The sequence below is a fragment of the Macaca nemestrina genome, chromosome 9 (genome assembly GCF_043159975.1).
Source record: "Macaca nemestrina isolate mMacNem1 chromosome 9, mMacNem.hap1, whole genome shotgun sequence".
NCBI lineage: Eukaryota > Metazoa > Chordata > Mammalia > Primates > Cercopithecidae > Macaca > Macaca nemestrina.
The window spans coordinates 14539045-14551616 of NC_092133.1; the positions used below are offsets into that span (position 1 = coordinate 14539045).

The 12572-nt window shown below is 48.6% G+C and overlaps 1 protein-coding gene across 4 annotated transcripts in view; it reads left to right on the forward strand.

Moving 5' to 3' along the window:
• LOC105467742 (sideroflexin 4) overlaps positions 1-12572 on the forward strand; it is a 29060-nt gene that overhangs the window by 7143 nt on the left and 9345 nt on the right. For 2 of the 4 annotated variants that reach the window (XM_011717441.3, XM_011717437.2), the window contains exons 7-12: positions 699-752; positions 836-892; positions 1030-1095; positions 2348-2426; positions 3940-4055; positions 11953-12038. In XM_011717441.3, coding sequence (XP_011715743.1) covers positions 699-752; positions 836-892; positions 1030-1095; positions 2348-2426; positions 3940-4055; positions 11953-12038 — 458 coding nt within the window. Of the gene's footprint in view, positions 1-698; positions 753-835; positions 893-1029; positions 1096-2347; positions 2427-3939; positions 4056-9070; positions 9188-11952; positions 12039-12572 lie in introns of those variants that run through there. The other 2 variants (XM_071069050.1, XM_011717449.2) reach the window with 2 other exon arrangements.

The following is a 12572-nucleotide window of genomic DNA, read 5'->3' on the forward strand; positions in this document are numbered from 1 at the left end:
TTGGCTTACCAGAGTGCTGGGATTATAGGCGTGAGCCACCACTCCCAGCCCAGGAGGTACTTGTCCACATCACAGGCTGGCTCCTGTCTGCTTCCCCTAGCAAATATGTACTACTTCTTCTTTTTTTTCTTTTTTTTTTTTGAGACGGAGTCTTGCTCTGTCTCCCAGGCTGGAGTGCAGTGGCACGATCTTGGCTCATTGCAACCTCCACCTTCCAGATTTAAGTGATTCTCCTGCCTTGGCCTCCTGAGTAGCTGGGATTACAGGTGCGCACCACCACACTCGGCTAATTTCTGTGTTTTTTGTAGAGACAGGATTTCACCATGTTGGCCAGGCTGGTCAAGAACTCCTGGCCTCAGGTGATTCTCCCACCTCAGCCTCCCAAAGTGCTGGGATTACAAGAGTGAGCCACCACACCCAGCTAACAAATGTGTACATCTTAGCCACCCTGCTGGACTAAGGCCCTTGAGACGGCCTGCTGTGTGCTCCTGGATGTCCTTAGAGCTGCTAGTTTGGTGCTTGGCAGGTGCTCTCACTCAACCTTGTCTACCAACTGGCAGCCCCTGTACCCACTACCAGCCTCTCCTGCCCCAGCTCCCTGGGGCTCAATTCTCCGTCTCCCCTGGGAAGTTCTTTGCTACCGCAAGTTCTCCCTCCACAGAAACACTTGTAACTGTGTTCCACTTTCTTCTTAAAAGGTATTTTTGTCAATGATGCCACCAAAAGGGATCAAGTCCGTGATTTTACCTCAGGTAGCCATTCTTCCTGTTTCACGATTACTAAATTCTGTGATGCTTGAAACCAAACTGCGATCCATTTGCCCCTCTCTCGGCAGGTTTTCCTCTATACCTACATGACAACGTTCAACAGCATCAATGGAAACAGAAGTTATGTGAGTATTATGAGACGCGCAGGGCGTGGGGTTTTCTGTTATTTCTTTTGGAATTTGTTGTATGTATTTGTTTTAAAATTATCCTTGCTGGATAAAACTGTGATATTTGCTAAATAAGTACTTTTGTTTCTCCTTAGACTTGTAAACCACTAGAAAGATCATTATTAATGGCGGAAGCCATTGCTGCTTCTACCTTCTTAGGAGTAAGTATTTTTAGAATCTGTCAAATCTTCTTTATTCCTCAGAATCCAGGAAGCTTTATTCATTCTAGTTACAAATTTATGTTCCAATTTAAACAATTTAGAAAGTATGAATAGGAAATAAAAGTCGCCTGTAATCCTATTATCCCAAAATAATCATGTTAATAGTCTAAGTTTCCAGGCATATACATGGTACTGGTATCTTTTTATTTTTTTCTATTTTCTATTTTCTTTTTTTTTTTTTTGAGACAGAGTCTCGCTCTGTTGCCCAGGCTGGAGTGCAATTGCATGATCTCAACTCACTGCAACCTCTGCTTCCTGGGTTCAAGTGATTCTCCTGCCTCAGCCTTCCGAGTAGCTGGGATTACAGGCGCGCGCCACCACACCCAGCTAATTTTTTGTATTTTTTAGTAGAGGAGGGATTTCACCATGTTGGCCAGGTGGGCAGGTCACCTGAGGTCAAACTCCTGACCTCAGGTGACCTGCCCACCTCGACCTCCCAAAGTGCTGGGATTACAGGCGTGAGCCACCACGCCTGGCCAGTACTGTTATCTTTTTAAAAATTGTTATATAAATTGTGTGTTACAAATATGTTATATAAACTGTGTTATATAATTTGTGTATTGCTTTGGATGTCAGGACACTGTACTGGTGAAAGATGGAGATGTTAGCTTCAGACAAGCCTGGGCCTTCATCCTGGCTCAAACCTTTAATGGCTCTGTGACTCTCGAGAACTTTCTTTTTTTTTCTTTTTGAGACGGAGTCTTGCTTGTCACCCAGGCTGGAGTGCAATGGCGCAATCTTGGCTCACTGCAAGCTTCGCCCCCCAGGTTCACGCCATTCTCCTGCCTTAGCCTCCTGAGTAACTGGGACTACAGGCGCCCGCCACCACACCCGGCTAATTTTTTGTATTTTTAGTAGAGACGGGGTTTCACCGTGTTAGCCAGGATGGTCTGGATCTCCTGACCCCGTGATCCGCCCGCCTCGGCCTCCCAAAGTGCTGGGATTACAGGCGTGAGCCACCGCGCCCGGCCAACTCTCGACAACTTTCATACCTCTCTCTAAGCCCCTGTTGACTCCTTAGATGAACAGGGAGAGGACCTCCATGTTGCAGGAATTTGAAAAATACATGAAGGGCCCTGGCAGCGGTCTGACCTGTAACAGGAACTAGGTCAGGGCGGCCTCTCTGCTAGTGAGTAGGTTCTGCTGATTTTTCAGTCCCATGAAATAATGATTTTTCTCTCTTCTTTTCTAGGTAGTGCCTCACTTTATCCAGATAAAGTATGGCCTGACTAACCCTTGGATTAAGAGACTCTTACCTGTGGTCTTCCTCGGTGAGCAAGAAGGGCTGGAGCCTGCAGTCTGGGCGGGGGCTCTCTTTGTGGTCTGTGAGCCTTCCTTCATCTCCAGAGGCACCTGGCTGCCTTGGCACATTGTGACTGATGACAGGTGGCCTTTGCGGCCCTGCAGGCCCCCAAAGCCCAAATTAGGTCCTTGCTCTGAGAGGTGACACTTTCTGTAAATACCCACATTAATGGCCAAAGAATGAACACAAGACTGGAAACGCAAATTACAGTTTTTTCTTGAGACGGAGTCTCGCTCCGTCACCCAGGCTGGAGTGCAGTGGCGTGACCTCGGCTCACTACAACCTCCGCCTCCTGGGTTTAGACAGTTCTCCTGCCTCAGTCTCCCGAGGAGCTGGGATTACCGGCGTGCGCCACCATGCCCAGCTAATTGGTTTTTTGTATTTTTAGTAGAGATAGGCATTCACCATGTTGGCCAAGCTGGTCTTGAACGTCCAGCCTCAAGTGATTCGCCTGCCTCAGCTTCCCAAAATGCTGGGGTTACAGGCATGAGCCACCACGCCTGGCCCTACATTTTAAAGATTATCTATATAAACGTTCTACATACATTATTTTACTTAATCCTGACATCAACTTATGGATAGGAAATATTATTATTCCTATTTACAGATGAGGAGACTGAGGCACAGGGAGGTTAAGTAACTTGCCTAGAGTTACACAGCAAGCAAATGGTTAGTATAGGGATTCCAACCCAGTGGGGTGACAGAGATATTAGCTGAATATTTTGACTCTGCCAGCCTGCAAGTTTACTATGTCATGCTCCAAATTTGAGTTTGGGAATCATAGCAGTTTGAAGAGTTGGCAGACTGATGTCAGTGGTGAAATTGAGGAAATGGTGTTATAGAACCCTTACAGCTTTGGCCAGGCATGGTGGCTCACACCTGTAATCCCAACACTTTGGGAGGCCATTGTGGGCAGATCACTTGAGGTCAGGAGTTCGAGACCAGCCTGACCAACATGATGAAACCCCGTCTGTACTAAAAATACAAAACTTAGCCAGGCCTGGTGGCGGGTTCCTGTAATCCCAGCTACTCTGGAGGCTGAGGCAGAAGAATTGCTTGAACCCAGGAGGCGGAGGTTGCAGTGAGCTGAGATCGCACCATTGCACTCCAGCCTGGGCAACAAGAGTGAAACTCTGTCTCAAAAAGAAAAGGAAACCTTACAACTTAAGCAAAGGTGAGGGATATGTTTCCAGGATCCCAGGGTTTCTCCTGGAATCCGGTAAGGAAGCAGGGGTGCTGGAAGCTGGTCCCAGGCTGTGGTCAGGATCCAAGACTGAGTGGTCAGCAGCTCTGAGCCTACTTCCACAGGCCCAGGAGAGCACCTGGTTGGCCCAGCCTGTGGCAGGTGTCCACCTGAGGGTCGAGAAAGGCCAGCTGTCAGAGAAAGAGGCTTGCAGTAGGCAGACACCCAAAGAGATGTTCCTTTGCTGGAACAAGACTCACCCCCATGTTGGGTGTTCTTTACTTCTTTACATCTACAGTGCAAGCCAGTGGAATGAATGTCTACATGTCCCGAAATATTGAATCCATTAAGGGGATTGCGGTCATGGACAAGGAAGGCAATGTCCTGGGCCATTCCACAATTGCTGGGACAAAGGTAAGAGACACGATGGAGCTATAGCTGCTTGCCTTTTGGGCAAAGACTTGACTTTTCTGTTTGGAAGCCAGTGACAAATTCATGTCTACCTTCAACCTTTCTTTACCCATCTTTCCTTAGTGTGCTGAGAGAGAAATTTTTCATTTTGCCCCCTGATGTGTAAAAGACGGGGCATTAGTCTGGGTTCTCTGGAGGAACAGAACCAATGGGATATATGTACATAATCTTTCTTTCTGAGACAGGGTCTTGCTCTGTCGCACCGGCCTGGAGTGCAGTGCTGCAGTCTTGGCTCACTGCAACCTCTGCTTCCCTAACACAAGCGATCCTGCCACCTCAGCCTTTCAAGTAGCTGGAACCACAGGCACACACCACCACATCTGGCTTATTTTTGTATTTTTAGTAGAGACAGGGTTTCACCATGTTGGCCAGGCTGGTCTCGAACTTCTGGCCTCGAGTGATCCACCCACCTTGGCCTCCCAAAGTGCTAGGATTACAGGCGTGAGCCACCATGCCTGGCCCCCAATTCCTTTTTGAAATCTCTCAAAAGAAAAGCATGTACCTCTGTCTCCATTGTCCCTCCCATTCACTGCTGAGTTTAAGTGATCCTCCCACCTTGGCCTCACAAAGTGCTGGGATTACAGGTGTGCGCCTCCACACCTGGGCAGTGCATGTCTATTAAGAGATTTGTTCTAAGGAATTGGCTTGCACAACTGTGGGAATCTGCAGAGCAGGCCTGGAGGCTGGAAACTTGGACAGGAGCTGCTGCTACAGTCTTGAGGCAGAATTTCTTCTTTGAGAAACCCCAGTTTTTGCCTGTAAGGCCTCCAACTGATTGGATAAGGCCCACCCACATTGTGGAAGGTAACCTTCTTTTTTTTTTTTTTTTTTTTGAGACGGAGTCTTGCTTTGTCACCCAGGCTGGAGTGCAATGGCGTGATCTCGGCTCACTGCAACCTCTGCTTCCCAGGTTCAAGCGATTCTCCTCCCTCAGTCTCCCGAGTAGCTGGGATTACCAGCTACCACCATGGGATTACATGCATACCACCACACCCAGCCCATTTTTGTATTTTTAGTAGAGGTGGGGTTTCACCACGTTGGCCAGGCTGGTCTCGAACCCCTGACCTCAGGTGGTCTGCTCGCCTTAGCCTCCCAAAGTACTAGTTACAGGTGTGAGCCATCGTACTTGGTGGTAACCTGCTTTTCTTAAAGTCAGCTGATTGCAGATGTGCTCCATGTCTGCAGAATACCCCTACAGCAACAACTAGATGAGTGCTGGATTAAATAACTGGGTACTGTTGCTATGGTGACCCATGAGGCTGACTGCCACAGACAGGCATCTGACAAGTGCTAGGCACCTCTGAGAGTGAGATCCTGTCCTTCAAGTTCAATATCTGCCCTCCCAGTGTGTGGTGATTGGGGGCCACTCCCCTCCCAGCCTGCTCTGCACTTACAGAGGTCAGTGGACACCCCTCTCTGGGGTTAAGAGAAGCCCTGCTTCTCCCACTTCAGCAGATGTCCTGATAGTCTTCATTGCTAAGGACTACTTTCATCAAGAATGGATTTAGAAAATTGAATTTTCTGATCCAAAACTCCTTCTCAAGGCCTCAATTTTGAATGCTTTTTACTATTAGTTTCTTCTTTTTTTTTTGAGACAGGGTCTCCTTCTGTTGCACAGGCTGAAATGCAATGGTGTGATCACAGCTCTCTACAGCCTCAACCTCCCAGGCTCAGGTGATTCTCTCACCTCAGCCTTCCAAGTAGCTGGGATTCTAAATACGCACCACCATGCGTGGCTCATGTTTGTGCTTTTTGTAGACGTGGGGTTTCACCATGTTGCCCAGTTGTGTCTCAAACTCCTGGGCTCAAGTGATCTGCCCACCTTGGCCTCCCAAAGTGCTGGGATTGCAAGGGTGAGCCACTGGGCCTGGCCAAAGTATTCTTTCGTTCAGTTCAGCACAGTGACTACTGAGTGCATTCAGCTGTGAGAACCTAGTATAGTCTATGGTGTTTTCATTTTGGGTGTAGACTTCTAAAATAATGTGTTTAGCAGGTGAGATCTTTTTTGGTCCCTGTGAAATGACTTTAGCTGAAGACTTTAGTTGTTTGCAAATGACATATCAAGCGGAGTGCAACAGCCCTGATACAAAGTGAAGAGACTAGCTGGGCGCGGTGGCTCAAGCCTGTAATCCCAGCACTTTGGGAGGCTGAGACGGGCGGATCACAAGGTCAGGAGATCGAGACCATCCTGGCTAACACGGTGAAACCCCGTCTCTACTAAAAAATACAAAAAGCTAGCCGGGCGAGGTGGCGGGTGCCTGTAGTCCCAGCTACTTGGGAGGCTGAGGCAGGAGAATGGCGTGAACCTGGGAGGCGGAGCTTGCAGTGAGCTGAGATCCGGTCACTGCACTCCAGCCTGGGTGACAGAGCGAGACTCCGTCTCAAAAAAAAAAAAAAAAAAAAACAAAGTGAAGAGACTAACCGGGCTTCTGGCAGTGGGGGATCCCGGGCACTCCCTTAGCCAGCCAGGGTACGTCTCTCTACTGGCCAGCGTGTTGGTGGCAGAGGAGGTCAGAAAAGATGGCTGTTCATTCCATCGGTAAATATGTCATTATTCAGCTCACCAAACGTATTACGATTTAAAGTAATCCTATCACTGACTGACAAAGCTGAATTATAAACCATCAGATACATGCTAATGGTATTTCCACCAGACCATCTAGTAGCATAGCTCCTGACCTAAACGAATTGTGACAGAGACAAAATAATTATAAGTAACAGAGAAATTGCTGCCAGAAAGAAAATAGGTCACAAGTTTGAAATGAAGGTTCTGGACCTAATAAACCAACCGTAAGTTGGATCACTCGCAGTCAGTCAGGAGTTTGAGACCATGCTGGCCAACACGGTGAAACCCCATGTCTACTAAAAATGAAAACATTAGCCAGATGTGATGGCGGGTACCTGTAATCCCAGCTACTCGGGAGGCTGAGGCAGGAGAATCACTTGAACCTGAGAGGTGGAGGTTGCAGTGAGCCGAGATCGTGCCATTGCACTCCAGCCTGGGCAACAGAGCAAGACCCCATCTCAAAAACAACAAACAAACAAAAACAAACCACCCAGGACTGCATTTGTGCTTTCCCCTGGGGAAGGAAAGAACACCCGAAAGAGACATTTTTTCTTTTTTTTTTTTTTTTTAAGACGGAGTCTCGCTCTGTCGCCCAGGCTGGAATGCAGTGGCCGGATCTCAGCTCACTGCAAGCTCCGCCTCCCGGGTTTACGCCATTCTCCTGCCTCAGCCTCCCGAGTAGCTGGGCCTACAGGCGCCCGCCACCTCGCCTGGCTAGTTTTTTGTATTTTTATTAGAGACAGGGTTTCACCGTGTTAGCCAGGATGGTCTCGATCTCCTGACCTCGTGATCCGCCTGTCTCGGCCTCCCAAAGTGCTGGGATTACAGGCTTGAGCCACCACACCGGCTGAGACATTTTTTCAAACACCTTTATTGAGATATAATTTACATACTGTAAAATTTGCCCATTGTAAGAGGAAAGTTTGATGAATTTTAGTGAATTTAAAACAATTGTGCAGCCAGGCACGGTGGCTCACTCATGCCTGTAATCCCAACACTTTGGGAGGCAGATCACTTGAGTCCATGAGTTCGAGACCAGCCTGGGCAACATAGCGAAACCCTGTCTCTACAAAAAAAATTTTTTTTAATTAGCTAGGCGTGGCGGGGTGCATCTGTAGTCCCAGCTACTTAGGAGGCTGAGGTGAGAGGATCAACTGAGCCTAGGAGGTTGAGGCTGCAGCAAGCCGTTATTGCACCACTATACTCCAGCCTGGTTGACAGAAAGAGACCTTCATCTCAAAAAATAAAAAATAGGCTGGGCGCGGTGGCTCACGCCTGTAATCCCAGCACTTTGGGAGGCCAAGACAGGCAGATCACCTGAGGTCAGGAGTTCAAGACCAGCCTGGCCAACATGGTGAAACCCCGTCTCTACTAAAAATACAAAAATTAGCTGGGCGTGGTGGCACATGCCTGTAATCCCAGCTACTCAGGAGGCTAAGGCTGGAGAATCACTTGAACCCAGGAGGCAGAGGTTGCAATGAGCTGAGATTGCGCCACTGCACTCCAGCCTGGGTGACAGAAAAAGACTCTGTCTCAAAAAATAATACTAATAAATAAGTGAAACAGTTGTGTGACCATCACCACAGTCCAATTGTAGAACATTTTCATCATCCTAAAAATGTCCCAAATGCCCACTGCTACCCCCAGCCCTAGGGAAGCACTGATCTGCTTCTTTTTTTCTTTTTTTTTTTGAGTCAGAGTCTCGCTCTGCCGCCCAGGCTGGAGTGCAGTGGTGTGATCTTGGCTCACTGCAACCTCCGTCTACCAGGTTGAAGCAATTCTCCTGCCTCAGCCTCCTGAGTAGCTGGGACTATAGGCGCCCGCCACCACGCCCGGATAATTTTTTGTATTTTTAGTAGAGATGGGGTTTCCCCGTGTTAGCCAGGATGGCCTTAATCTCCTGACCTTGTGATCCACTGGCCTCGGCTTCCCAAAGTGCTGGGATTACAGGCATGAACCCCCGTGCCCGGCCACTGACTTGCTTTTGTGTCTTCTTAGTTTTTGCCTTTTCCAGAAATTATACATAAGTGAATCACACAGTAGTATTTTGTGTCTTGCTTCTTTCACATTTGAGATTCATCCATCTTGTACCACATGTTGGTCATTTGTTACTTTTCACTGCTGAGTAGTATTCCATACCTGGATGTGCTGCATTTTGCTTCTCTATTCCGCAGGCAGTGGATGTTTGGGTTGTGTCCAGCCTTGGGTTATCATGAATCAGGCTGCTCTGACGTTCACTTGCACATCTTTATGTACATGTGTGTTTGTATTTCTCTGCAACTCCGTGTGAACTTAAGGTGTTACTATTGCTGTGACGTATTTATAAAGCTGGAGAGGAGAATGAGAGCAAATTTTTTTAAGTTTGTTTATTTATTTATTCATTTATTTATAGAGACAGAGTCTCCCTCTGTCGCCCAAGCTGGAGTGCAATGGTACGAACATGGCTCGCTGCAGCCTCAACTTCTTGGGCTCAAGCAAACCTCCTGCCTCAGCCTCCTGAGTACTACAGGTGTGCACTACCATACATGGCTAATTAAAAAAAAAAAAAAAATGTTTGTAGAGAGAGGGGTCTTGCTATGTTGCCCAGGCTGGTCTCAAACTCTTGGTCTCAAGCGATCCTCCTGTCTTGGCCTCCCAGAGCGCTGGGAGGTGTGAGGCACTGCACCCAGTTTAAAGCAAATATTGAAACGGCAAGTTATTCCCAGCGCCTCCTGCCTGCCAGGCTTGGTGCTAGGCTCTGGAGGCGCACACCCTGACCAGTGAGAGCCCCGTCTCCACAGGAGCCCCAGCCTCCCCGCGGGAAGATAGCCTCAGGCTTGACTGGCTGTTTGGAGTCCATCTCACCAGAAGAAACTCCGTTTTTCGCATGAGGGGCATATTAGGGTCAAAGAAAAGCTTTACTGGCCTGCTTTAAAAAAAAAAAAAAGTCTTTTTTCTCTGAAGAATAAATTGTCTGCATCTGTGCATAAGCAATAAGCATTCGTCTATCACTTCCCTGTCCGCGGAAGGTCATTTCCTTTAGCTAAAATTTCAGAAACTGCGTAACCAGCAATATCTGATGGTGAGAGGGCACTGTTGGTCCGATTTCAGGTGACTCGTGGCTATTATTCCCCCTACTGGCCCCATAAGCCACTCCTTTGCACACAGCGCCTCCCAATGATGGCGTCTCACCTGGGGTGTCCTCCTCATACACGGGACCAAGGGACAGAGACGGGCCTTGCCCCACTGACACGGATGCACGGCACACCAACAGCCATTTTTCCCTTCCAGAAGTCAAGCAATTTTACTTTATGTCCCTGAGACTTTTATTTTATTTTCTTTCTTTTATTTTAGAGACTGAGTCTCACTCTATTACCCAGGCTGGAGTGCAATGGTGTGATCTCGGCTCACTGGAACCTCCACCTCCCAGGTTCAAGTAATTCTCCTGCCTCAGTCTCCCAAGTAGCTGGGATTACAGGTGCCTACCATCATGCCCGGCTAATTTTTGTATTTTTAGTAGAGACAGGGTTTCACCATGTTGGCCGGGCTGGTCTTGAACTCCTGACCTCAGGTGATCTGCCCACCTTGGCCTCCCAAAGTGCTGGGATTACAAGCGTGAGCCACCACACCTGGCCCCTGAGACCTTATTTTTAAAACAGCCCTCCTCGGCTTCCTCTCTTTTGTGGGGGGAAAGGCATTCCCTGCAGAGGGAACCGCACAAGCGTGACTGTCACCCGCAGCAGGGCAGAGGTGTGAGCAGAGAGCAGGGGCTGGCCAGTAGGAGGAGCCTGGGAAGGTAGGTCAAAGCCATTCATGGGAAGCTGGAAGTGGAAGGACAGAGTTCAGGGAAGGATGGGTGCAGGTGTGCCTGCCCCTCTTGGGTATACCATGTGCTGTTTGTGGTGTATGTGTCTTACCCAGGGGTGGGTTCTAAAGTTAACATGCTAGCTACTTAGGAGGCTGGGGCAGGAGGATTGCTTGAGGCCAGGAAGTCAGGACCAGCTTGGGCAACATAGTGAGACCCCATCTCTACAAAAAATTCGAAGTTAGCTGGGTGTGGTAGGGTGTACCTGTGATCCTGGCTGCTTGGGAGGCTAAGGTAGGAGGATCACTTGAGCCTGGGAGGTCAATGCTGCAGTAAGCCGTGATCATGCCGCTGTACTCCAGCCTGGATGACAGAGTGAAACCCTGTCTCTAAAAATAAATAAATAAATAAATAAATAAATAAATAAATAAATAAATACAAGTAGTAAAAAAGTTAACGTGAGCTGTTTTATAGTCAAAATTTCCCTTACAAGTCCCTTAAAGTGCCCTTAAGGGGTACATGGTTTTGTGCATATTCACCCATACAGTAAATTGTATGTGTAAATGTTTAATGTATGGAGTAATGTACATTATAGAAAAGATTGCAAACATAACGTGTACATAACACAATTTTATAGTACAACACTTTTAATTCGCTGTGAAATGGGTACAGACAGGCGACCTCGTGTGGGTCCCATGCCGTGCCCGTGTCCTCAGAGCTGGGCATCTGGAGGCTCCCCCACTGGCAGGTATGGGAGTTGCTGCCGAGCCAGGCACAGGACAGGCCGGTGGCGGAGATGTGGCTTGGACGGGAAATACGGAGTGAACCTCTGTGGCAAATCCAGCATTTCCACCGAGGAATGATTTGGTTCTCAGTGAGGGTCTGTCTAGAAGCCACCTTTGCTTGTATGTAGTGGATAGTTTATTTGGGGTCGTTTGGCAGACGGATGGAGACCACTGTGGAGTCGAGGAGGTAAATCCCCTCCTAGCTATTTCTGGCACCAAATGTGGCCGACCTGCACACACCTGTATGTGGAAAGGAACGTGGAAGGGATCCCCTCCGCCTCTCTCCACAGGCATCCTTTTTCTGAGTGAGAAGGGAGGGTTGCTGTTGCCTGTCTCTGGCAGGAGTTGTGGGATCCCTAGAAATCGTCTTGCTCCTGTACTAAGCTTCTTTTTTGAGACAGAGTTTCATTCTGTTGCCCTATCTGGAGTGCATTGGCGTGATCTCGGCTCACTGCAACATCCGCTTCTCAGGTTCAAGTGATTCTCGTGCCTCAGTCTCCTGAGTAGCTGGGACTACTGGCGCATAACACCACACCTGGCTAATTTTTATATTTTTTGGTAGAGATGGGGGTTTCACCACGTTGGCCTGGCTGGTCTCAAACTGCTGACCTCAAGCGACCCACCTGCCTCAGCCTCCCAAAGTGCAGGGATTACAGGTGTGAGGCACCGTGCCTGGCCTAAGCTGTTTCTCTTCATTTTTGCTAGGCTGTTAGAGAAACGGCAGTATCCAGGACAGTGCTGTTTGGGACCTCTGCTCTGATTCCTGAAATCTTCACCTACTTTTTTAAAAGGTAAGAGGCATGGTCCTATCCCCAGGTAGGGATCTGAAAGTCAAATCCTTATAAAAACCTGTCAGATACTGACCGTGGTAGAGGGTGGAAGGAGTAACCTTCCCGTAAACACGCATCACAGCTAAGACAGTCAGATTGTGGCAGGCATGGAAATCCAGGTGTGTGGATTCCACCGAATGGGGAATCCAGCCCAGGCTCTGCCTCCAGTTACCCCGCGTCCTTGACGTGTCCAAGGACCTTCCACGGCCATTTCCTCACCTCTAGAATGAGGGGCTTGGATGACGTGCACGTTCCCCTGGCTCTGATGTGCTGTGAATATTGCTCAAGCCCGCCCCTCTGCACCCCCATTCCAAGCATGTTTTAAATTAGCTTCAGCGACTCCGGATTCAGATTCATCCCTTTGAAGAAGCCAGAAATGGTCTATGAGGTGGAGGACCTGGGCATCCATCAGGGTTCCTGTGGCCCCCAGTATGAGAAGCCTTACCTGCAAGAGCTCAGGCTCGAGGGGAGATGTGGGGCTTTAGGGCCGGAACG